Source organism: Lytechinus variegatus, chromosome 6, assembly GCF_018143015.1.
Source record: "Lytechinus variegatus isolate NC3 chromosome 6, Lvar_3.0, whole genome shotgun sequence".
NCBI classification, from domain to species: Eukaryota; Metazoa; Echinodermata; class Echinoidea; order Temnopleuroida; family Toxopneustidae; genus Lytechinus; species Lytechinus variegatus.
The window spans coordinates 12,580,814-12,607,772 of record NC_054745.1 but is presented as its reverse complement, the minus strand read 5'-3'; the positions used below and the strand labels follow the sequence as shown (position 1 = coordinate 12,607,772).

At 34.0% G+C, this 26,959-nt stretch overlaps 1 protein-coding gene across 13 annotated transcripts in view; it reads left to right on the top strand.

The window, feature by feature from the left end:
* LOC121417020 (rho GTPase-activating protein 35-like) overlaps positions 1 to 26,959 on the top strand; it is a 155,492-nt gene that overhangs the window by 90,613 nt on the left and 37,920 nt on the right. For 4 of the 13 annotated variants that reach the window (XM_041610559.1, XM_041610561.1, XM_041610560.1 and 1 more), the window contains 13 exons: positions 956 to 1,045; positions 6,028 to 6,069; positions 6,694 to 6,747; positions 7,719 to 7,769; positions 8,550 to 8,618; positions 8,994 to 9,062; positions 10,525 to 10,593; positions 11,603 to 11,668; positions 12,575 to 12,649; positions 15,502 to 15,555; positions 20,036 to 20,113; positions 24,245 to 24,319; positions 26,408 to 26,527. In XM_041610559.1, coding sequence (XP_041466493.1) covers positions 956 to 1,045; positions 6,028 to 6,069; positions 6,694 to 6,747; positions 7,719 to 7,769; positions 8,550 to 8,618; positions 8,994 to 9,062; positions 10,525 to 10,593; positions 11,603 to 11,668; positions 12,575 to 12,649; positions 15,502 to 15,555; positions 20,036 to 20,113; positions 24,245 to 24,319; positions 26,408 to 26,527 — 912 coding nt within the window. The remainder of the gene's footprint in view (positions 1 to 955; positions 1,046 to 6,027; positions 6,070 to 6,693; positions 6,748 to 7,718; positions 7,770 to 8,549; positions 8,619 to 8,993; positions 9,063 to 10,524; positions 10,594 to 11,602; positions 11,669 to 12,574; positions 12,650 to 15,501; positions 15,556 to 20,035; positions 20,114 to 24,244; positions 24,320 to 26,407; positions 26,528 to 26,959) is intronic. The other 9 variants (XM_041610571.1, XM_041610570.1, XM_041610568.1 and 6 more) reach the window with 4 other exon arrangements.

Below are 26,959 nucleotides of genomic sequence, written 5' to 3'. Positions count from 1 at the left end.
AATAGATGTGTTTTTTTTCTGAGCATCTAACATATATGCTAATAGTTGCTGTATTTCTTTCTGATAAATGGCTATTCTTGCAAATAACCTCTTGGAAGGGAGCAAGGTATCTAAAATGCTATCTCAGAATTGTTATACTGTACAATCATAAGAATTGCAAACTGAAGTCTGTTCACGGTTGTAAACTGCGCATGAGCAGAAAAAGGTCATTTGAGATAAACCATAAAGGGGGCTTTCAAATTCACTGACATAGGCATTTGTGATTTGATGATTATTCATGTATTCCTTTCAAAATATTCATTTTATCGCATCCAAGCTGAAGAGTAAGAGCCTTCATAATCACTGGTATTTGACAGTAGCCTAAACAATAGTCAAATGTGCCAAAGGCAGACAACAAAACAGATTTCCAAACTTTATCCCTGATGTACTATTCTAGTCACCTGGTCTATACAATGCCTTTTGTTCTTAGAATTTGAATACTCTACCAGTAAAGTTTACGCAACATCTACATTTGAAAATGATAGTGCTTATCCTAATGAAAAATCACAAAGGTCATTTAAGAAAAGTTGATCATGAGCTAACCGTGAACTGGCTTATTGCAAACTTTTTTTTCTATTTGGGGGTTGAAAAAAAACTTCTTTATCTTTTCTGTATCTTTAATGAATCCTTCACAGTCTCATTATATATATAAAAAAGTTTTACCTTTTTGATGAAAAGATAAATTAACCATTCCCTAATTTCATCGCACTGTTTTATAAATGTTTCAAAAAGACTTAACATATTGAATAAATGTTTGTACTCTTGGTGGAAATTTAGTTTACCTTAACAATGCTTTCATGATATTCCTCTGCTTTAGAATCCATAAACGAGAACTGCGTGCATAAAACTTGTACTTTCGGGTGAGAAGTTTCCTTAATAATTCTTTCTTGTTATTTCTCCGAAACGCTCCGACAAGACTCCTTCCATCCGCCGAGTCCCACTAAACCCAAAGTTAAACCCAAACCGCCGGTTAGGAGCAGCAGTAGAAAGCAAGAGTATTCGCCAGGTTTGTTTGTGGTTGCCTTCTTTAATACTGCTGTGGGCCCATCATTTCTCTGCAAAAGAAAATAATTGTGTTTGTGTTAACCGATTCGTTCTATTCATTTCTATTTGTGCCATCTTGCTCCAAGTAAATGAAAAAAAGAAGAATAAAAAATGTATAGGTGCTAACACCACATCGCATCGCCATGTTTTTATATCAACATGGCATTTATACAGTAAAAAGTAAATCTTAGTGTTACTTGGGGCAATATGGCGTTTGTCGTTTATGGTGCTTGTGTAAATTCAGGCTTTCTTTTTGTTCATTGCTGCTGGTGCTTACTGGAGCTGCTATCAATGTAAGGTTTTGGTGTTTATGGCTACATTGTTAATGCTTGAATCCAGACACCATAGTCATTCATTATGAGCGATGCTTGAGAAAGGGTGCTTCTTACTATGTTTTTTTATGGCTTTGGTGCTAGGCAGCTGATAAAAACCACACATTTTAGTGAAACTGATGACATAATTTTCTCACAGATTTTGATGGATTTGGGGTATTTTGAAGATAAAGCATACCCGATTTTAATTAATTCTCACCAGGTATGGAATATGACCATAATCCCACATGGAATCTCTCCCCCCCCCAAAAAAAAAAATCTTGATAATTCAAACAAATAAAAAATAAAGTGAAATTTCAAGCACTATTATGTATAAGAATTTGAAATCACCAAAATGATAATACAGGTATGTCATGTACATTAAATTTTGTACCATTGAATATTAAGATAAAAGCGGCAGTTTTAATACACAATGCAAATATCGCCAAAACTGAAAGAATTGTTTGAACATGTGTGCGCAATTTTCCTTTGTAACCATGTTGGCAGGAATTGATTAGTTTAAAGAAAAAAAAAACCCTGCTAAAAAGAGATGTGCGATTGGTTTGATTCTCCTGTAAAAGCTCTATTGTATTGTTTTTGTCACAAACGGTGTGCTGTGTTGTGAGGTTTCCCTTTCTTCTGGAATCGATGTTTTAATTTTCTGATTACTTTAATTTCTTCTGTTGAAGCTATTTTATTTCCAAAGTTTGTGGAACAAAGCAAATTTTTTTGGTGAATTATTTTCAAGTTTAGTTTGCACTTTTGTTCCCTAATTTTCCTGCACTTACAGTAAGGGATTAATGTTGAAGCCTTTTGCGTTGATCAGATAAGAATTAAGGGGTTTTGCAGATATAATTTCAAAGTTTAATACTTGATTTACGCTTTTATTAAATTCTCTTCAAGTTGCATTTGCACTTTTGTTCCCCAATTTTCCTGCACTTACAGTAATGGATTAACATTAAAGCCTTTTCTGTTAAAGGAATGGGATTGCAGATATAATTTGAAACTTTACTGATTTACGATTTTCTTAAAATCTTTACTTTATTATTCTGTCAGTGTACCATCTACTGTGTCTTTATCAAATATCTACTTCTATCTAATCAACTTGCACAATTCATCCATTATCTAAAGTTTTGAATTTAGTGTACAATATACTTTTGTGTGTTACCAGCAAGTATGCCCTTTGTTTTATAAGAAAATATCAAAGTGATTTAGGTTTTTATTTTGTCTTTGTTGTTGCCTTGTGAAACCTCCATTGTGAAGTATTTCTGTTCAATGTCTTTCTCTTCCCTATTTTTATACATGTACTTGGAAAGGTTACCTCAACAGTTGAAAAAAAATCTTCATGAATATTACCTTTTCTCTAATTCCCCCTCAGTTTTATCCAGTCTATCTGGTATGAGCCAATTTCAATGTCAGCTAACTTAAATCATCAATTAAAAATAAATTGTGGTTCTCTTGTAGGTACATGTTGTATGGGTAGCATTCAGTTGAATATACTTCTACTCCACACAAGTTATGACAGATGACACAAACTGACTGAACAATGAGTTATTCAAATCTGAAAATTTATAATGACAGATGTCGAAACTGACTGAACAATGAGTTATTCAAATCTGAAAATTTATAATGACGGATGTCGAAACTGACTGAACAATGAGTTATTCAAATCTGAAAATTTATAATGACGGATGTCGAAACTGACTGAACAATTAGTTATTCAAATCTTAATTATCTTATACTTCTACATTGCTGAGCAAATACTTGCTTCCATCTTCTGAGATCACTTTGTTGTGTGTCGCTTTTCATAATAATAACAACGCAGTTTTTGTATAGCGCTATCACATGTCATAATGTCCCTATGCGCTTCCAAAGGACTTGGATATTATTACCCTGGCTTTAGCCCCGCAGCCTTTTAAAATGCAGTACCCATTCACTTTACCTGGGTTGAGTGCAGCACAATGTGTATGAATTTCTTGCTGAAAGAAATTACGCCATGGCTGGGATTCGAACCCACGAGCCTCTGTTTCAAAGTCAGAAGACTAATCCACTGGGCCACAACGCTCCACATTAACTAATTGTTCATATATGAATTTGAGTTGATAGCAACCTAATGCACATTTTTATGCACAAATAAGTAACAGGTTTGATTTAATGTACATGTATATGCGCATCTTGATTTTTGTAAAAAAAAAAAAAAAAAAACTTCTCTGTCTGTAGAAATCTTTTGGTGGCAGAATGTGTCTGATTTCTGTGGAAAGTTTATGTAAGTGTATTTTCATGATCTAGGAACTGCCCTAGATAAAGTGAACCATTCCATTATATTGCTAAAAATACCTTGCTATCTATGTCTTTGGTGCTAACATATTGCAAGCTGTGGTGGAAAAATGTGCTTCAGGTATACACGTTGAGTACCACAAGGCTATGTTAATGGGCCCATCTTATTCTCTTGATGTCTTTTAGATCTGCAAATCATCTTTCAACAGGCTTTGAGTTCAAATGGTCCTTCTACCTTTCACTGTGTTTCCACCAACAAAACCTATGATATGTCAGTGAAATATATATCAATATAGGCTTATGCAGATGTTTCATCAAGGATGTGTTCTTGGTGAATGTTCTCTTTCTATGTACCTTGCGGAAATGCTGGAGGTTGAATAATTTCATTGCTATTTCATTTTCACCTGAGAGTTTTGGTGATGATGGTGTCAGTGCTCTGCCTGCTATGGTATTAGCCTAATATATTTAGGTTCATGTTGGTCCATGTATCTATTTATGTATGATTGTACAGGTAAAACTTAGAAGGGGTTTTAGATGGTAGTTTATTCAGCAACACCTACAAAATAGCATGTTAAGCTCATGTCTCGCTGAAAGTGTGATTATATTTTATCATACTTATGGTATATGTATATTGATACTAATACTGCAGACTCAATTCCATGCCTGCTTGCCTCTACGATAGTTGTCTTCTTGGTAGATACCTGTGTATTGCCATTTGATTTAGGCTATAGTATATTGGTTCATGTGGTTGTGCAGCATTTAATGTGAAGCTTTCATGATAATTTAATTAGACATAGCAAGGTATAGTCTGTCAGCTGTCCTGCATCATTGTGTCATATTAAATACATCATGGATTTTTTTTCTTCTAATGCTTACATAGAAAGTGTTTTTTAAACACAATTGAAATATGTGTAACTCGATATATGCTCCTGCAACTTTTGTGTCTGTCTTCATATCTCAGAGGTCATAGGGTTAGAGAGTTTATAAGGTTGTAAAAGAGTTTATGGGTCAGAATGATAGCAAAGATAAGGACTAGGGCTCATTTGATTTTGGAGGTTGGGTTTTGTGTTTGGCTTAACGTTCAGATTTTCCATCAGAGCAATAATCGCCAGAGCAAATGCCATGGAACTCAAATATGACCTCAATACATTAAAGCTCTCTGGGCCTTCTCTGTAACCATCTTTATTTCTGACATCTTTTGATTTGGTATTCGGAATCAAAGATCACATATGAAATTAGTCATTTATGCATTTTAGGAATAAAACATTACAAGGGCTTGAATGAAGAATTCAAAGGGGCATTATCCATTTTAAAAATGGCACTTTTAGCTTGTGGAAGATTAGCTTTGGATACCACAAATATCAAGGGGCATCAGGGCAATTCTAAAGGGCATTTACTCTGCAACTTCTCAGTAAATATCTTTGCAGTTTTCTTTCTTACATCTCGTGATTTGGTATGTGGTATCAGAGCTCACATATGAAATCAGTCATTTATGCATTTTAGGAATAAAACATTACAAGGGCTTGAATGAAGAATTCAAAGGGGCATTAGCCATTTTTAAAAGGGGCACTTTCAGCTTGGGGCAAAGTGGCTTTGGATACCACAAATATCAAGGGGCATCAGGGCAATTCTAAAGGGCATTTACTCTGCAACTTCTCAGTAAAAATCTTTGCAGTTTTCTTTCTTACATCTCGTGATTTGGTATGTGGTATCAGAGCTCACATATGAAATCAGTCATTTATGCATTTTAGGAATAAAACATTACAAGGGCTTGAATGAAGAATTCAAAGGGGCATTAGCCATTTTCAAAAGGGGCACTTTTAGCTTGGGGCAAAGTGGCTTTGGATACCACAAATATCAAGGGGCATCAGGGCAATTCTAAAGGGCATTTACTCTGCAACTTCTCAGTAAAAATCTTTGCAGTTTTATTTCTTACATCTAGTGATTTGGTATTTGGTATCAGAGCTAACATATTGAAGTAGTCATTAATGCATGTTAGAAATATGACATCACATAAAACTAACACATAAACACCTTCATGTCTGAGGTTACAGAATCATTCATGTCGCTTCGCTGTGTATAAAACATCAACATTCTTGTATAAAAAGAAGGAAGAATATAATCAAATTGTATATGTAATGTAAACTTATCATTGATCATGATCTCTTTTATCAACATTCATTTTCATTGAGCTCCAGCTGTCACCATATATATATATATATGGATAATTCATTGCTGTAAAGTGCTAGAATAGTGACACAACATGCATTTCATATACAGATTTCGATCAGAATTGGCATTTTTATTTTTTTTCTGTAATTTCTTTTATGAGAATTACATTGTTCTCCTTATACAGGTGATAATGAATCTGCATTCCCTTCTTCACAAGAACAAGAGGGTTTGTTCATACTTATATTATTTAGAAATTAATAAAGATGTACAATTGAAGAAAAAATGTAAATCTTAGCCCTGAATATCATGAAAAATACATAAAGATGAAGGAGTGGAACATTTCGATACACAAAAATAAGAGAGCTCTACTTTTTTTAAGGAGTGTTATGAAGATTAATTATCACTGAATATATGAATTTTCAAACAATTATTGAAACATATTGATCAATGTTACCCACGTGAATCTGCAATCAGAATACGAATTTGTATTTATTTGTGGTACATTGACCCTTATGAAAAAAATGCAGTAATAAAAAGTATAGAATTTGCCAATTTGTGGAATAAGAGCTAATACAAAAAAGGCTTTGATTAATTCCTAATTCTGAATAAATCTATAGTTGAGGGATAAAGATAAATTAATGACACACCTCTACTCTGAGATTTCTTTGTAATTATTGTTATTTTTAAGATTTAAATCATTTGTGTAGAGGTGTGTGGAAATGGAGACGGTAAAAACAACTATTCAAATATTGAGAAAATATGAAATATGTTTTACTAGCAGGATGTTTTTAATCTTTTTCAAAAAAAGTTGTTATTCGTTTGTTTTATTTGCATGTATTATTGGATACAGAAATAAAGGCTTATGGGGAATTTAGACCACGGACAACTCGTGTCGAACCTGAGGGTAGGTCCATGAATGATTATAATCAGTTATCATTTTCCTTTCCCAAATGAGAAAGCAAGCAAGACTAGATTTAGTTTGTATTTTATTACTTAGGAAAAAACAATATCAGGAAATTCAAATCAATTTTTAGTACATGGCCCATTTCAGAAAGATTTGCAACTATGGTTACTTCCACAAAATGGTAATTACCATGGAAATGGTAATTACCATGGAAATCTTGATTGTGATTGGGTTCTGAGCCCAGCTACCATAGTAGTTGAAATTACCATAATGGTAAATTAACTAGTTGAAAACCATCATGGATATACAGGCTATTGCATGAATTATTATATATGTATAACTTAAAAAAATAAATTTTCCATGTTGTGTTTAACCTCAATAAATCCCTTTAAAGAAAATACCATTTGACATTAAAAAAAAGTTATTGACATAGGCCCATATTTTGAAGTCGGGTTTAAGTTAAACTCGGGTTTAAAGTTGTGGTTTAAGTATGGGAAGCCAAAAGTATCAAATTTGTTATTAAGTTGTATGTTTCTTATGTTTACTGTGCTCTTTCCTGATTCATCAATGGTGAAGCCAATAATCATTTTATACTTCCTAGACAATTATGAATGATTTGAGAGCCAAATGAGCTGAAGTATGATATCTCTACTGTTAGTGATTTATGTAATAATAGGCTCGCCATACTTAAACCACAACTTTAAACCTGAGTTTAAGTTAAACCCGACTTCAGAATACGGGCCATAGTGTGTTCAACCTTGCATTGTCTCTTGAAATCAATAATAATGCCCGTTGGAATAGATTATTTGTAGATAGATGTCATTATATGAATACCTAGTATTTTTGCTAGTATTATTGTCATTATTAGTATTATTTATAAGTAGTAGTATTGTTAGCAATTTATATTTCACTATTTATTAAAGAAATCTTTCAAATAATAAGGACACTTTAATTGATTTCATTGGCAACAGAAATAGCTGCATATGGAGAATACCGCCAACAAACGCCTAAGCAAACGGAGGGTATGTCTATAAACATTGGTTCGTCTAAAATTCATTAGTCTTCTGAACTTTCAAAAGGACATAGTCATCAGCTATTTATTATCTCTGCAATTTTGAATTTTTATTTCTAAGATATCTAGCAGCCTCATTCACTAATTTTGAAATCTTTCATTAAAAAGGGCCTCTGGAACATGTGTCTTTGTTTGAAATTTAGTGAATGGATAACGGAAAGCTACATGCAACAGATGATATCCCAAATTTTTAGCACACAATGCTTTAGAAGTCCTTTGATATCAAAATAAAAACGAAACAAAAAGTGTGTTGTGCACCCCATGAAAATAAGTTTTTACGTTAAATTTCGTAATTCATCTAGTTGAATACATATTTAGTTCATGCCCTTTATATCATAGCTGTTAACAGGGCATATACATGAACTTTCATATATCTAAATAGATCAATTAGATATACCAAAACTTATAATAGGTTTCAGGTAAATTTTACTGAATGACTTTGCCTTAATCAAAATCCTTTGTTTTCTCTGCATTTCAAAGTCATATTTGAAACAGATTTGAGTTCAACAACAAATTTTGCATGCATTATATAAAAAAACATCAGGAGATCAATATAAGAGTTTTTACTGCTTCATCGTTCATATTACTTTTGAACACATAATAAGGTATCACTTTTTCGTACGAAAATATGTCATGTAATATTTTGCCCACTGATCATCTAATCTTATAATTTCTAAAGTATGAACGGTTACACAAATCAAGAGTATTTCAAATATAATTCTTATTACAGAAAATCCCGTGTACGGAGTTGTTGATAGGTCTGCTAAAAAAACTGCTACCAAACCTGCTCAATCTGATGGTATGTGTGTCTATGTCCATGGGGTTTTACACAGTTTAATAAGATTATTTAAATTGATCTTAACTAAATTTAGTGAGCAATAGAAAATCAATAAAATGAGATATGTATACCAACAATAGGACATCCCTTGGCCCCAAGGGACAGAGAAAAAAGTCTCACATTTATATAAGAAAAAGAGATTGAAGAAGTATTGTCTCCCCATTAAAAATGAATGATGAAAAATACCAAGTAAATCATTCTCAAATAGATATATGTAAAATGAGTATACTTTTATTTACCAGGAAAAAAATATAGCCCCTGATTTAGAACCTACAGCTTGACACATGGATCATATATATTAAATTGCACTTAGAAATATTAATTTTGTTTGAACAGAAATTCCTGAATATGGAGTGATCGATAGATCTAGGAAAAAACCTGCTGCTGAACCGGCTCCTTCTGATGGTAACGTGTGTTTCATTGTCTCGGGGGAGGTTTCACAAAGCCAAATATTGACCAGAATTAAACTCAACTATATCATGTCAATACAATGAGGACACAGTCTGATCATAGAGCTGATTAAAATGAAGATATGATTTAGTGTATTTAGTCAGGCGACACGCCATTTGTTCCTCTAACCATTGCTCCGAGCTTAATTTTGTCTGAGAATTAGGGTGAGGTTTAGGGTTGAAGTCAGGTTTTATATTAGGTATAGGGTAGGGTGGAGTGTGGAATTCAGAGTGGAGCAATTGTCGCTGGAGTAAATGAAACCATTCATGAAACCATTTATGATTCTCTGTTCTGTTTCTTTGTTCCTATTTCTCCCATGTCACATGTGCGCCTTGAGCGTTGACCTGATCGGACCTTCTCACCCCAAGAGCTTTTTGCCTGAAAGTTTGGCCTCACATGTTTTGCCTCTTATATGACTCATATGACATATGTTTTGCCTCTTATATGACTCTGAGCTAGATCATTCTTATATCATCACAGAGTGGACATGATGAAACCTTTTGAGTACTCTGTTGATGGACTGAATGCTGAATATCTTTGTACAAATATTGTGAACAATCAATATGAATACAAGATAGGACTCATTTTCAAGTGCAATCCATTGCTAGATTATTTTAGACTTAAGGATCTGGGCCCGTTGCATAAAAAGTTTCCATTATAGTAACTTTGCCATCCAATGGTAATATGGTAACGATGATCAACAATCAAAATCTAGGACTCCATTCAAGTTACCATTGTATGACAAAGATACCTTAGTGGTAAGCTTTATGCAACAGGGATCAGAATTGATTAATAGAGAATGATCAATCGGTAGAACAGCTGAAAACATAACCCCTATACGTGTACTTGTGTACAATGGGTTAAATGCAATTATGTAAACCTTATCTAATGTCATGTGTGTTTGACTAATTGAATAATTCAATTTAATGATGAGATGAATAAAGTGACTTCTTGTGTGTGCAAACAAATTGCAGAGTTTTCTTGTGTAGGGTCTCTGCTTACGCAGAGGCTATTGGATTGCAGCTATTGGATAGTCGCTATTGGATTATTTTGATGCAAACACTCATTGTTTATTGTGCAATGGTATGCAATATGATAAGGACGATTACATATGTTCATTACATCATATGAAGATGATAACTTATGCTATGCATAGGAAGTGGGCACTGCCGTACCCCAAGTTTGGGATGCTAGTTGGGATGCTAATTGCTTTCAGGGATTAGCATTTATGCATAAGAAATAAGACGAAAATTCCTTAAACGTTGTATTCTTATACAATGTTGGAAACCTATGTATGTAATGGGTCTAAAATTGCATGCATAGGAAATAAGAGGGAAAACCTTATGCATTTATGGATATACATTGTTGAATATGCATGCAAGCAATGGGTTAACATTTAACAATGGCTTATTTGCAGACCAACCGCTATATGGAGTAGTGGATAGAGCAACTAAAAAGCCATCAGTTCCAGCACCAGTTGAAGAGGGTAGGTCTCTTCGAATTATTAAAATAATAAAATCACCACATCTGATATAGCAATAAATCTTTTGGCGTTAGTTCATTAGTTCATGTAATTTGCCTAAGTAGATGGCAGATGTATTGTTTGCAGCGTTTGAAAGGGTAGATTGCATATACCACTTAAGAAAATCTAGCGTTAGGATGTATAGCAGTGCATGCCTCCTCATAAGTGTTGTTTGTATAAGAACTTGTGTGGAGTATACACATTCATTTCCATCATGGAGTTCTAGATAAGCTCCTATACATCATGTGCATTGTATTGAACATGACATCTATGTAAGCATGTTAGGCATGGTTTACTCTTTCTCATGCCTATATGTGGATGATGTTGTTTCATTTTCATCATTTGAGTGAATTTTAAAAGTGACACTAAAAAATACTTGAATTTTAAGTAAAAATCAAGACTGACTTATCTACTCAGAATGTTCACTTGAAATATTTTGTGTGTGGGTGTCTGTGTGTGTGTAACCCCTTATTAATTAGTATTTGTGTTCAATGTTGCATATCTTTCCTTACTGTTTATTTATTCTGATCACTATGAACAATTTGATTAATAACACATGTATATCGATCTTGCCAATTTTGAATATGTTTGCCTGTTTCTACACAGTGTCGCAGAATTTCATCTCGTAAGTAGTGTGAGACAATGTGATTGTAGATCTAAATAGAAAGATACTAACTTCATTTTCCGATACCATGTAATAAACCAGTAAGGAACCTTGGGGGTGTTTCACAAAGATTTAAGTATGACTTAAGTCGCACTTAAATGCTGATGCGTACATGATATGCAACGCGCGATCTTATTGATAGATACGCATTAGTGCGCGTCCTCATGACACGATCTGACCAATGCGGTCAAGCCTTTCATACCTTACACAACTCAGTATTTAAGTGCGACTCTAAGTCATACTTAAATCTTTGTGAAGCACCCCCCTTATTACTACAAATGTGAACTAACTCTTAAATTTCCTTTTCAGGATTGTATGGAGTTGTGAATAAACCAGCTAAGAGCCCTAAGCCGAAGGTTTTGCCGAAACCTGATGGTGCGTTCGTATTCACTATATTCTCCTTTCCATCTTTGTAGCTAGAGGGCGACATACATTTAACCGATTTATTCATTCTCCTTGTATTACTTAAGTGGAAACCAAGAAGTCATTTTGAACAGTGTTTGTGCCAACATTAATATAGTGGGTGATTATGTATAGTATGGAAAGAATGAAGCAAATCACCTTTGTTTACATGATAGTGTAATTTTACTGTTACTATGAATAAATATGTACTTGTAGACCTTGCATATCTAGTCTACCTTCCAACTGTCAAATACTTGCCTTACTCGAAACTTTATTACATACCATTATATGAGAAATATGAGTGATTTACATCGTCTCAGTTGAATTTTGCTTCAGTCGGACAGATGTTTGTAGTCCCAAGCCATCAGGGAAAAGTATTTTACTTTTTTTTCAGTCAGGGAAAAATGCCTCAAATGAGGGAAAAATCAGGGAATTTTGATCAGCCCAAAAGTCAAAAGCATGGTAGTCATTCAGACTCTGTGTTATATTTTGTTACTTAACAAAACAACATCCAATGAATGACTGGTTATGGTGGTACTAATTAGTTTAACATTGTTTTTATACTGAAAATACATGTAACTCACTGCAACAACTTAGAAAAAATGTGAAACTGGGAATGCATTTAACTACTTATCAGGGAATTTTAAAACTTCATCGGGGGGGGGGGGGGGGGAATCAGGGAATTTTGTTTGCTTGAAAAGCTGGGAATTTTGCCTTTATTTATGTATGGAAATGAATGGAAGTCCAAGTGTTAACATTTTGTTCAAGAAGTTTTCATATGTGTTCACGTGTGTGTACGCTTGCCAAATAACACTAACTTCTTGTAACCCATATAAATGTTAATTATTGAAACGTTCGCTCTCCCCATGTGTGCAACAGCGGTATATGGCGTCGTCAACAAGCCGAAAAAATCTCCAAAACCTTTACTATCAACTACTGGATCTGAACTTGAGGGTTTGTCAATTATTTGTTACTTTGACTCTATCATACAACCCACAATGCATTGCAAGGCATACCATATCCTCATTCTGTCATTCGTATTGTGATCATGTGTTGATATGGCAGACAGACTCATATTTTTTGTACACAAATATTCCAATATTCAAGAATGGATGAACATCTTTACTCCAACGATGTTGCAGGTCTAAGCCTGTTAATCGATCAAAATAGAGATGTCCATTGCTGCTCTCCTTCTACGGAGCCTTTAAAGTGCCATCGACTTGATGACATGGCGAGATACGTTATCTCACCAAATCTACTTATAAAAGGTTATGTGTCAACATGGCGAGATACGTTATCTTGCCAAGTTGACTTATGAAAAGTTATACGCCAACATGGTGAGAAATTTTATCCAGCCAAGTCAACTTGTAAAAAGTAATGTCAACTTGGCGAGATATTTGGACTCTCGCCAGGCCTTGGACACTTCATATCTCGCCATGTCGACATGGCAAGATAAGTATCTTGCCATGTCGTCAAGGCGATGGCACTTTAAATGCTCCGTACCATCAGTCAAAATTAAACAGATGCACTACTTATGTTGGCAGGTGTGCACTGGTATTTTACAATTGATCGGTTGTTTTATTCTTACAGTGCATACATTGGGTGATTTCAAGTACGGTGTTGACCTTTTGGTGTTGGTGTTGGGTCAATTTTTACACGATTATAACACCAAACATAGAAGGAGGATGGTCCCGAAAAGTCACTCACTACTTGTGGAGATGTCAATAATGTGATCTGGATCAGTTTTACAAACTCTGAATAAGTTTTGGAGCTAGGGGAAGCAACCGTAATTTCAACACTAACACCAACACCAAGGCCAACCCCAAACTTGAAATCACCCAATATCTTTGAAAATGAGGCAAATTTGAACCCCCCCCCGCCCCAATTAGACATTACCACACACACTGAGCAACGTCGTGCATGATGGACCATATTTGCTGTTCTGTACCCATTTCGTTTCCTGTTATGCGGAGAGAAATCTAAAGGGACAAATTTTACCATTTTCTGACAGCTAAAAATGGCTTTAAAAAGGAGAGAAAATAGCTGGTTGCTCTTTGTGATAATTCCTATAGAAACCTATAAGTTATATTCTACTGGAAAGAAGGAAGGAAAAAAATGCAATTTATTTCACCATGTGCTTTCTTGCAATGCATTGCCATGTAATTAGATATCACCTTTAGCTCGTTTGTCTTTGGTTATTTTTCCAATCTATGTTTTACATGTGTGTTTTGTTTACCTTTATACATGGAAAATGAGACCAGGGAGGGGTTTCACCAAGATTTAAGTATGACTTAAATCGCACTCAAATGCCGACGCATATCTTAAATGCATTGCGCAATCTAATTGATCAATACGCAGTAGTGCGTGTCCTCTTGGCATGATTTGACCAATCAAAGCGGTCATGTTTTTTTTACACCACACGCTAGTAATAATTTAAGTGTGAATCTTAGGGGGTGTTGCAAGAAAATGTTTGCAATCAATCGCAAAATATTCTGTTGTAATTTTACAGTTGATTGATCACTTTTAACTTAAGCAAATCAGATTACGCTCCTTGTTTTTTGCATGGAGCAGATTAGCAATGAATCGCAAATTTACAATTAATTGCACAGCATATGCTTTATTTTGGGAACAAAAATAGACTTTAGACAATTTTTGTCTCACCTGCATAGCAGAGTGAGACTATAGGCGCTGCTTTTCCGACGACAGCGGCGGCGTCAACATCAAATCTTAACCTAAGGTTAAGTTTTTGAAATGACATCATAACTTAGAAAGTATATGAACCTAGTTCATGAAGCTTGGCCATAAAGTTAATCAAGTATTACTGAACATCCTAATAGAGTTTCATGTCACATGACCAAGGTCAAAGGTCATTTAGGGTCAATGAACTAAGACCATGTTGGGGGAATCAACATCAAAATCTTAACCTGAGGTTAAGTTTTTGAAATGTCATCATAACTTAGAAAATATATGGACCTAGTTAATTAAACTTGGATATTAAGTTAATAAAGTATCACCAAACATCCTGCATGCGTTTACGTCACATGACCAAGTTCAAAGGTCACTTAGGGTCAATGAACTTTGGCCGATTTAGGGTATCTGTTGAATTACAATCAAAATTTTAAAAGTTTTTGGATCTGATTCATGAAACTTGGATATTATCATAATCAAGTATCACTTAACATCCTGTGCAAGTTTCAGGTCACATGACCAAGGTCAAAGGTCAATGAACGTTGGCCATAATGGGAGTATCTGTTGAATTACCATCGTATCTTTGCAAGTTTATTGATCCGACTTTTAAAACTTGGACATAAGAGTAATCAAGTATCACTGAATATCCTGTGCAAGTTTCAGGTCACATGATCAAGGTCATGTGAGGTCAATGAACTTTGGCCACATTGGGGGTATTTGTTGAATTACCATCCTATCTCTGTAAGTGTATTGGTCTATTTCATAAAGTGTGGAAATAAGAGTAACCAAGTATCCCTGAACATCTTGTGTGAGTTATAGTAGTTTTCAAAGTCAGCACTGCTGCTATGTTGAATCACGTGATGCAGGTGAGACGGCCAGAGGCATTCCACTTGTTTAAGACAATCGCAAGTTTCTTACAATACCCCATAAGTCATACTTAAATCTTTGTGAAACATTCCTCCAGGAATTTCATGAGCTCCTTTTTCATTCCCATGCTTTGGCTTTGACATAATGCTGTGAAGTGTCTAATGTGAATCTTACATGAAGCGTGTGTGGAGTGTGAAGAAACGTACATTGTAAAACATGTGAACGTGGCTCTTGCTGTTGCTTCTACACAGGTATTACAGGTACAGCAGGAATGTGGACGAAAGCAGACGAGAACCCAGGGAATGGTGTGTTCACATTTAAATTTTTGTTGCTTCTGCTCTTCTTGCTATTCTCCCTGCACATCTCTTTATATTTGAATAATGATATAAATCAAATATTAGATGCAGCACTGAAAAAGTTTATCAAGGGCCTACTTCATAAAACTTTTTGTGATAACTTATTTGCAATAACACAACAGTTTAAATCTTTCAATTTGATTTGTGGAGAGATAATTTGTTGAAATTGTCATTTGTTATTAAAGGACAAGTCAACCCCAACAAAAACTTGATTTGAATAAAAAGAGAAAAATTCAACAAGCCATGTGAAATGAAGTTTCATTCCTCCCTGAACACGTGAATTTCCATTATTACAACATTTTGTGCTTCAGGCAAGGAGGTCCTAATCATCGAATTTGCAAAAATTGAAATATTGTATAATTCAAACAATAATAAACAAAAGAAATAGTGAGTGATGGACATCATCGACTCTCTCATTTGGATGAAACTGGCTTGTTCATATAACTATTTTGTCAAAAATAAGCGAAACTTTGAAATGTCATAACTTTATCATTTTACATCCGATTTTGATGAAATTTTCAGCATTGTGCTTGTCTGATTTTTCTCTATTGATTCAAATCAACATTTTTCTGAGGTGGACTTGACCTTTAAAAACAAGTCTTTATGAAACTAGGACCTGATACATGTACATGTAGGTGTTTTGACATGAGAGAAGGTTCTCGTTTCATAATCATGATATTTTACGTTTTCAACTTACAATCTCATTCTTACACGTTGCACTAACAGGGTTCCCAGCCCATCAGGGAAATCAGGGTGAATTATTTTACTCTTTTCAAGTCAGGGAAAAATCATGGAATTAGATAGGAAATACCTCAAATCAGTGAAAAATGCCTCAAATGAGGGAAAAATCAGGGAATTTTGATTGGCCCAAAAGTCGAAAGCACTGTAGTCAGTCATACTCTGTTATGTTTTGTTGCATATTGAAACAACATCCATTGAATGACTGGTTATGGTGGTAATGACTAGTTTTGACATTATTATTTTTATACTGAAAATCCATGTAATTCACTGCAACAACTTAGAAAACATGCGAAATTGGGAATGAGTTTTAATAATTATCAGGGAATGTTTAAACTTCATGAGGGAAAGATCAGGGAATTTTGTTTTCTGGAAAAGCTGGGAACCCTGACTAAGATCAAATTGCTACACCTTGTGAAATTGACCTTGGGCGAATCTTTCTTTTCTTCACTTTCAAAGTAGAATAGCTTTATTATTTCTCAAGATATTTGCTTTTGGTTGGTGAGGTATTTGATATAATTTTCCACATGCTTGTCATGCACTTAATCATTCTTCATTTGCAGTCATGGGAGTATGCATCATTTGAATAAAGAGTTTTTGAAAGCACATTGAAAGATCAAGAGGACAAAGCCTTTTGTACTGATCCAAATCTCTGCAAAGTTGGGACGGAAGCATAAATTAATGAACTGGCAAGATTCGGCTGGTGCCACCATCCCTATTCCTACCGTTGTGATTTCAAAAACTCTCAAATAATTATGATTTCTGTTTTAAAATATTTTCTTTTAGAACTCTATTATGAAGACATCTCCATCATTTGCATCTGTCATTAAATGTACATTTTATTGCAGTTATTGATCTTTCATAATAACTTTTTTCATCATTCAAGAAGTTTGGAAGTTGATGTTCGAGTGTGGAACGATTTATCACCGACTCTGAACGTACAACATGTCTCTTTCTCCACTGTAGCATGCATTACTCCCCAAGCATTATTTCTATTAATCATTAATAATAAGATTTCTTTTTTTTCTTGCTGTTTCATTTTCTTCTAATTTTTTTTTATCTCTAACCGTTTACAAACATCGATTCTGTTGAAAATTTATCATTTTCTTTCCCCTTGAAACTTGACTTGCACTTACATTTCTGTACTTAGTTTCATCTATCTCTTGAGTATAATTATGAAAATGTTCAGTGGTGCTTTGGTGTGGTGGCATTTCATTAACTTTTCCCTTGTTTCTTATATTCTCTTTTCTTCGAAAAATTGATGATTCTGAACGAAGCTGTTCATTCAAAGCTACACAGGTTGTGAATGTAATATTAAATCTATTCTTGATCTTGGCTACCTTTTAAGACAGGTGTTTCATTAACTTTCTTTTAAAAAAAATTCTGTATTTTTTAAATAGCGTGAACGAAGCTATATAGTAAAAAAAACACACAGGTTGCACATGTTATTTTAAAATCTATTCGTGATCAGTGAATGCCTTCCTGAAGACTGGTGTTTGTCATTAACTTTTCTCTTTATTTCTTTTCAAAGTTCTCTCTTTTCTTTTTCATAAAATAACATTCTGAAAGAAGCTAGATATTCAAATCTGCAGAGTTTGTGTCGCTTATTTTCCAATAATTCTTGATCTTGGAATGGCTCTTCTGCAAAGAATTTGCGGAATAATCATCTTATTTCATCAAATAAAAATTAAAAAAAGGAACATGCACTGTCAATTGTCTAATGTTTAAAAAAGTATAGATCTATTCTCATCTTATCCTCTTTTGATATAAGCAAGAAGTTGATATGTGTATGTTTTCTCATCATACATGTATTTCTTTGATACATTTCTCAACGACAGTATAATACATGTATTCTCTTCATGTACATATAATACAGGTATTTGTACCTTTGTTGGTTGGGGGAAAAAACCCACAATGGTTTGCTGCATGTGCTTGTTTTGTTTATGATTTTTGAAATTATTAAAGGTTGGCTAGTTAGAATATTATTTCTATTTGTTTCAATATTACCTGTGAAACATGTTTACATGTCTTCAAGCATAAACAAAAACACAATTGAATCATATATTTATGTTCATTTTAAAGCAATAATATGACATTTGTATCGAGAGCAGTAGTTATACCCTTTCAGCATTTGCATGAATCAAATAAAGCTACTATTTTCATGATACACCCTGTACACCTGTATACATGTAATATAAGTTACTATTATGATAACTTCGCCATTCAATGGTAACTACCATTGTAATAATGCTGAAGCACCAATCAACATCAAGAATTCCAGACCAGTTACCATATGATGGCAAAGTTATCACAATAGTAACTTATATGCAACAGGGCCTAGTATACATGTACAAATAATGAATGTTTATAAGTGCAATGGACAGAATACTTCATGAGGTGAAAGATGAAAAGATCCATTCAATGAGGCGTAGCTGAGTTGAATGGATCATTATTTCATCTTTCACCGAATGAAGTATTCTGTCCATTGCATGAATGAAAAAGACATTCATTATTTGGTTTATATGACACCTAAAATTGAGGGGTTTTTTCATATGAAATTTATGAATTTGGATGCAGAACATGCTCATGCAGTGCGAGTTTGATTGTTACATGTATGTCATTATAACATGTGCACTGCTGGTGCCGACAGCTACACTGTAGCTGGAGACTCGGTGCGTGTGCAATGGACAAAATCGTATGGATCCAAAATTGCACGGTTGATGACGTCATTGCAAAATGGGCTGAATGAACGATATCAAACAACCAATCAAATCACCATTATCTATCTAGGTGTCATTTAATATCTTTTATGCAACAGGGTTTTGGACTCTTTATACCTTGGTCACATTTACTCTATGGCGTCCGTACGGCGAGTTGAAAACAGCCGTTTCAACATTTTTTTTGTACTAGCATTGCATACATGACAGGTGGCTTGAATAAAAATGAATAAAACGGCTGTTTTTGACTTGCCGTACGGCTGCCGTAGATCAAATGTGACCGTGGTATTAATCAGAGGGCCTTGGGTTCAAATACTACTTCAGAAATCGATTTCTTTTAATGAGAAATTTATCCATAATGTACTGATCTGCTAGGTCTAGGGTCACTGCGCTTCATTGTAGAATACTTCATATATTTATGAGAAAGAAAATGAAGACTATTGTCAAGTATAATTGAGATTGAATTACATGCATAGGCTGTACTTCTGATGGAGGAAGTGAAAAGGTAGATTAAAGCCAGTATCATTTTTGTTGAAAATTAACTATGTACCATGTAATTTTCAAGTGTTTCTAAGTGGTAAGTAATTTAAGAGCTTTGACTTGCATCCAATTAATTGCACGTTTTGAGAGACAGGAAAGAAAGAAGAAAAACTCTAAGAAAGAAAGAAATGTTAAAACAAAGATCACATGATGATTTTTGTTGTTTGGAAGGTCAACTTAAATTCACGCTTAACCTGTGACCTTTAACCTTTGAGCTGAAGAAACTTTGAATTTATTTTTTTGTAAATTCATGCTCGACCTTTAACCTTTGAGCTGAAGAAACTTTGAATTTATTTCCTGTAAATTCATTCTTGACCTTTATCTTGTGACCTATAACTTTTGAGCTGAAGAAACGTTGAATTCACGCTTGACCTTTAACCTGTGACCTTTCACCTTTGGGCTGAAGCAACTTTGAATTTATTTCCTTGTACTAGATATCTACGCCGTTGTAGACAAATCTCGTAAGACTGAAGAAGAGGAGAAAATAACTGAAGATACGCCTGAGCCTGAGGGTGCGTGTTATATACAGCATCATTTTAAGTTTTGCTCATATATATACATGTGTATACACACAAAGTGGGAACGCATGATGCTTTAAACTTATTTGCAGGTTTATACATTGATTATAAAATTATATTCATCATGTATGTGGATGTATACGAAATAGGAATGCATGATGTTTTAGAAATACAGCTTTATATAATATAGATCATGAAATTATATAGACAGTTGACATGTCTGGAATAGGAAAGCGTGATGCCATAGAATAGCAAGATTGGCAATAGATCATAAATTAATGCTTAAATTAATTATGCAACCCCTCCCCAGTAAGCTGTTTTTTTATTAATTCTACATCCATGTATATTGGAAATGGAATGCATGATTTTGGAATTAAATGTATATTAGTCATAGAAATATGTGGGGAATTGAACTGCATGGTGCTTCTGGGGTTCCATGAGATTTGCTCCGGCAACAATCGCTCCAATGGAAAATTTGCACGTTAAAAGCTAAACATAAAACCTAATAACCAAAACTAAATAAACCCTACTCTAAATATCTGTACGTTATCCTGAACAAAAACCTCTATCACAATCCTAATGCTAACCCTATGCCCTCTGAGGTTTTAAGACCGGAGCTATTGTTGCAGGAGTAAATGTCTTGTCACCGCTTTGGGATGGCAGGTTTATATAGAGTTCATGAAATTGTATAGAACAGTTTTATTAAAGGACAAGTCCACCCCAAAAAAACTTGATTTGAATAAAAAAAGAAAAATTCAACAAGCATAACACTGAAAATTTCATCAAAATCGGATGTAAAATAAGAAAAGTTATGGCATTTTAAAGTTTTGCTTATTTTCAACGAAATAGTTATATGAACGAGTCAGTTACATCCAAATGAGAGAGTTGATGACATCACTCACTATTTCTTTTGTAATTTATTATATGAAATATGAAATATTTTTATTTTCTCGTCATTGTCATGTGAAATGAAGTTTCATTCCTCACTGAACACATGGAATTCCATTATTTTAACATTTTGTGCTTCAGGCAAGGAGGTCCTAATCGTCAGATTTGTAGAAATTGAAATATTGTATAATTCAAACAATAAAAAACAAAAGAAATAGTGAGTGAGTGACATCATCGACTCTCTCATTTGGATGTAACTGGCTCGTTCATATAACTATTTTGTTGAAAATAAGCGAAACTTTGAAATGTCATAACTTTCTTATTTTACATCTGATTTTGATGAAATTTTCAGCATTGTGCTTGTCTGATTTTTCTCTATTGATTCAAATCAACATTTTTCTGAGGTGGACTTGACTCTAAGTACATGGAAATGGGTGCTTTGGAATATCTGGTTCATTATTCATAAAAGTAATATAGTTTTGTACTATGTTTACATGGGAAATAGAAATGCATGCTGTAGAAATAGCAGGTTTATTAATACATGAAAAAATATTATATGGGCCATAAAGGATATAGAAACTGAAAAGGAAATGTGCTTTAGAACAGCAGATGTATAATTCAAGTATATATGGGCAATTCCATAAAATTATCAACCTTTTTGTACATCCAACCCCATTTTTGCTCAAGTTTTAGTTCACTTCATAAACCGACCAGGTCATGGTCATTTGAGAGCATTACAGACTGTCAAAAAACAAGAAATCAGAGACAGAAAATTTCCTGAAGATCCCACATACATGGGGTCGGAGGTACATATTTTATGGAATTGTCCACATGGGAAATGATCTTGCATGCTTTAGAATATTAGATATATTAATAATAACCAAATGTAGGACACTGACAATATACAAAATACAAATTCATAATGCTTAAGAATAGCAGGTTTATAAATAAAAAAATTGGTACATATATGTACCATATACAGTTGAGTTTAACTACCCTTTTAAAGTCAAATATTCACCCATATCAACACAATTTTTTTATGCACAAGATTATGTGTTTTATAACTCTTTCTTTCAAGTCAAATTTCTCCTAACTTGTTCAAATTTCTGTGGGCCCCCAAAAATTTGACTTGTGCAAAGAAACCACTATATACTGTAGATTATCAAATAATAATTTTACAAAGGAAAGTGATATGCTTGCTCTGGAAAATCATAAACTAATATGGTACACAAACTTTATTTACTTTAAATAAAAAAAAAATTAAATGCATGATGCTTTAGAATTGCAGGTTTATGAATCAACCAAGTGGAGATAGGAATGCGAAATATTCCATAATTGCAGGTTGAATGATATGTTATATTGTAGATGGAACGAAGTGTGCTTAAAATTCATATATAAAAAATAACCAAAAGTTCCTGGATGTTACTTGTGTGACCCTGTAACTTTCCGGAAAGTTGTTTGAGTCACACATCGCTGAATAAGAAGTAGAATGTCTAGTTCCGCGTGCAAAGTAAATGGCAAATTTAAGCTGTGCGCTGCATCAAGGAACTTTTGGTAATTGTGGATATAAGAATTGCAGGTTTTTAGAACTAACACCTTACTGACTTTCAACTCGTCCTCTCATTGTTGTCATTCTCACTATTACCTTGACTCTTTCTGGTTTGATATATATTAGCGCTAGTGTTTAATTACCTCTGATAAATATCCTACTTCTTCAACAAGGGGATGTTTCACAAAGATTTAAGCGTGACTTAGAGTCGTACTTCAATGCCCAGTTGCGTGCGGTATAAAAGACAACACCCCATTGGTCAGATCATGCCAAGATAACACACACTACTCTGTATTGATCAGTAAGGCTGGGCATTTCATATTCATGTGCAACTCTAAGTCATATTGCGTATATACTGTATATTCGTGAAACAAACCCAGGGGCCCGTTGCATAAAACTTTGCCATAAAAAAATTTGGCAAACAAAATTACGCCATTGAAAATTACGCATTAGAAAACTGGCAAAAAATTTGCCAGAGTTTTTATTGCAAAATTTTTATGCAACGGGGCTCAAGAGTGTCTCTTTTCAACGTTTTAACTCTTTAACATATTAAGGTTTTTTTCTTGCCTTGAATGGAGACTCTTCTTTATAAAATGTCTCATCCTTACCATTTTATTATTTTCCATATCACATATTACAAATTCTTTCCATATTTTACTGATGCATGAAATAATAGAAATATATAAAAATTATTTGCAATTGTTATCTGATTTTTATATATCCCATGCATGTAAACAATATTTTAATAAGTTTTAAAAGTTGACATATATATTTGCAATTTCTTGTGGCATTTTTTCTTTGCTATCTAGCCATTAATTTCAGTTATACATGTAGATTCTAATGACAAATGTGTGCTCTTATGCTCTAATAAAAGGTTCAGCTTACATAGGTACATTATGCTCTCTAAATCAGCAAGGCCTGTGGACAATGATACCACTATCAAAAAGTGCAAATTGGCAACACTTCGTTGAAATGATGTGATATTAATCAATTAAAATTAAAGGGGAAGTTCACCCTGAAGAAAACTTTGTTGTAAAATAGCAGAAAAAATAGTAAAGAATATTGGTGAAGGTTTAAGGAAAATCCGTTAAAGAGTAAGAAAGTTATTAGAGTTCAAAGTTTTGGATTCGTGACATCATAAACGAGCAGCTGCCCCATGTGTTATGCAATATAAAATGCATGAATTTCAAATTTGGTATGGTTCCTGATGACTTAATTTTGTTTTCTATTCATGATCGGGTGTGAAATGATTTGTCTATTGATATATGCTGCTCGCATATGACGTCACAAATAAAATAATTGAAATTGTAATAACTTTTTAATTACTTGATGAATTTTTCTCAAACCTTCGGCAATATTTTTTATTATTTTTTCTGCTATTTTTACATAAACTTTATATCAGGGTGAACTTCCCCTTTAAATAAAATTTATATTCATTTTTTTTTAAATATGTACACATCAGAGGGTAGAGGTTACTTTTGTAATTATGAGAAAAAAAAAGTTTTATTGTACAATTTTTTAATGTAATTGTAAAATATATTTTCATAATTATAAAAATCATTGCCAATTTGATGAATGAAAGATTAATTTAACTCTGAGAAATGTTGCAACCTCAGTGGGTTGAAAGCGGTTCTATGAATCATCATTGACCAGGTAATACAATGTCAATTCATTTGTTCCTATTATAGATGTGTATGCTACGGTTGATAAGCAACGCAAACCGACGGAGCAAAACCCTTCCCCGGACGACCCTCCTTCCGACGGTCTGTTTAGATCTTTATTTTAATTTAACTTTACTAGATTTATTAATCTCATAGTTTTCTATCTCTCTGTAATATCACTCTAATTCCCTTTTCTCATAATAGGTTTTCTAAAGATTCTCATTGCTTCTTCATCTCATCATACTTCAGTGGCGGATCCAGGCAGGGGGCGCAAATGATGCACGCCCCTTCCTCTGTATATTAAGCAATGTCCGTTGAACATACCTCAATTAATGTAGCTAATTCTAGTTTCAAGTTTCAAAAAAATATTGATTGAAATCCACACATATTGGATCATTCTCAATTTTACAAACACTTATATGTACAATTACAGTGAGACACAAAGTTACAAATCAAATATGTATATACATATATATATATAAATACGAAATACAGAAATATTATGGTTAACAATTTTCATGTTGAGCCCTGAAGTATATGCGATAACATATTCAAAGCAATAATTGACCTCTTATAGCATAGGTAAAATTATATTTTTTTCTTTTATGAAATCTATGAAGAAAACCATCATCTGTGCCCCTACTCCCCTTTTTAAAACCCTCCTGCATTCCAAACAAGAGGGGAATCGAGGGAGGGAGACGAGGGGTGCATGCCTCCTCTAATTTGGAGGATTGCCATTGAAACATACCTACTAATGTAGCTTGATCTCTCAGAAAATTGTCATCTGCACCCCCTCCATATTTGCTTTTTTGTGCTCCCCTATCTATTCCAAGATAGAGGGGGATTTTTAGAGGGTTTCAAGGGGTGCACCCCCTTCTTAAGGTTGAAAATTACCCATACCCATTAGTGTATCTAGATGTAATAAAAGTGCATTACGTGCCCCCTCTCTATTTTCCAAATTTGCTGATTGCGCCCCTCCCTCTATTCCAAAATCCTGTATCTGCCACTGTCATGCTAGATTTCTTGAAGTATCTCGCTCTTCTTCATTTGAAATAATATTTAATGTGTAATGCCTTCATCTTAGATAGATGTTAATATCTCACCATATAAAATAGCAGAGTGAAACATCTTTTTTAAAGTATATATCCATTTAAAACAAAATGCAATGTGTCATGCATTTATCAAGAATAGATGTTGATCTCTCGCCATATTATAGAACAGCTGGTTGAGACATCTCAGAGCATTTTGATAGAATAGAATTTGTGATGATGCTGTACCTGCCTAATTCTTACACTATATGAATATACGATGACCTGCCACCGCTTGAACTGGTTTCAACTGGCTTCCTCAAGTTCGATCCAGCTCAAAGTGGTTTTTCCATGCCATACTCATTTCTCAGTAAAGCCATTCATGTGCATTGGCATGTTTCATTAGGCATGTTTATACATGTAGATATAAACAAACATTCTATTATAGATGGCCTCCCACTGCTTAAACTGGTTTCAACTGGCTCCCACTGGTTGGATCCAGCTGGAACTGGTTTCTGCTACCCATTTTTCTCTGTGCAGCCATTTTGTACAGTAATCGGCATGAACCTGTCTTCTTTTTATCCAATCAAATGTAAAAGCACAAAGTGTAATAGAATAATCTAGTTTTTACAAGTTGCATCATAAAACTTGTGAAGTCATGCATGACTGTATTAATTCATTACATACTGGAACCTAATGATCCCTTTACAAAATCTGATTATTACAGAGTCTTGTACAAAAAGAATGTTCATTACCGATAAAAATTGGAAACAAAAACATGAACATGTGTGCAAATACAGACCTTGATTCTTGCTCACATTTCAATGAAAATTAGTTCACTGCGTGCAGCCATTCTGGATAGATAAGTCTCTAAGAGCTTTTATATTCATGGAATTTGAGATGGCATAGGCTTATTCCAGTCCATGCCTTCAAGTTTTAAAGCAGTTGTCGTATTTTGATAAAATATTACCCAAAACTCTGGAGCATCCCACTTCTGCATTTTATACTCAAGTCAGTTATTCCTTCTTTGTAACTTATGACTTGCTTCTTATGTCTATTCATCCTTACACATTATTGAACATCTTAGTAAAATATACTGCTACTGATCTTATGTGTGAATCTTTCAATAATGCAAATTATGTTTTTACTCTTGCGCATGAAGGCGGGGATCCCATTTACGGGGTCGTCGACAGGAAACGTGATAGAAAGCCGTCAAACAGAGATCTGGGTGGTCGTATTGTGGGCAGACCGACCGAGGTTGGCGACGATTCCGTCTTTGGGGGTAATTCAGTTTGATTTGAATAAAAACAAGCAAACAAGCAAGCAAGCAAGCAACATATATAATGATAAAGAAATAAATGGCAAAAACATACTCATGCAGCTTTCTCCAAGCTATCTTTAAAAATGGAATTTTGATGCATCCAAATGCGTCTTTGGATAAACGCTCTTGTGTTTTTGAACGAATATAGAACTCCTTAAGGCTTAGAGAAAAAAGATATGAATGTGATGATAAGCTAATGACAGTGTGTTTTGGTCTGATGCTAAAGATGATGGGTTATTCAGTAGTGTCAGCGTTCAGATTTTGTTTTGTTTTGATTTTCAGCTTCATTTACGCTTAATTTTGGCTTTCCTCTGTACAAAAAGTATGGGAGCTCTTTCTATTTCAGACTTTTTCAACACATTTCAGCATTTTTCAGATCTTTTTATTTGTGAC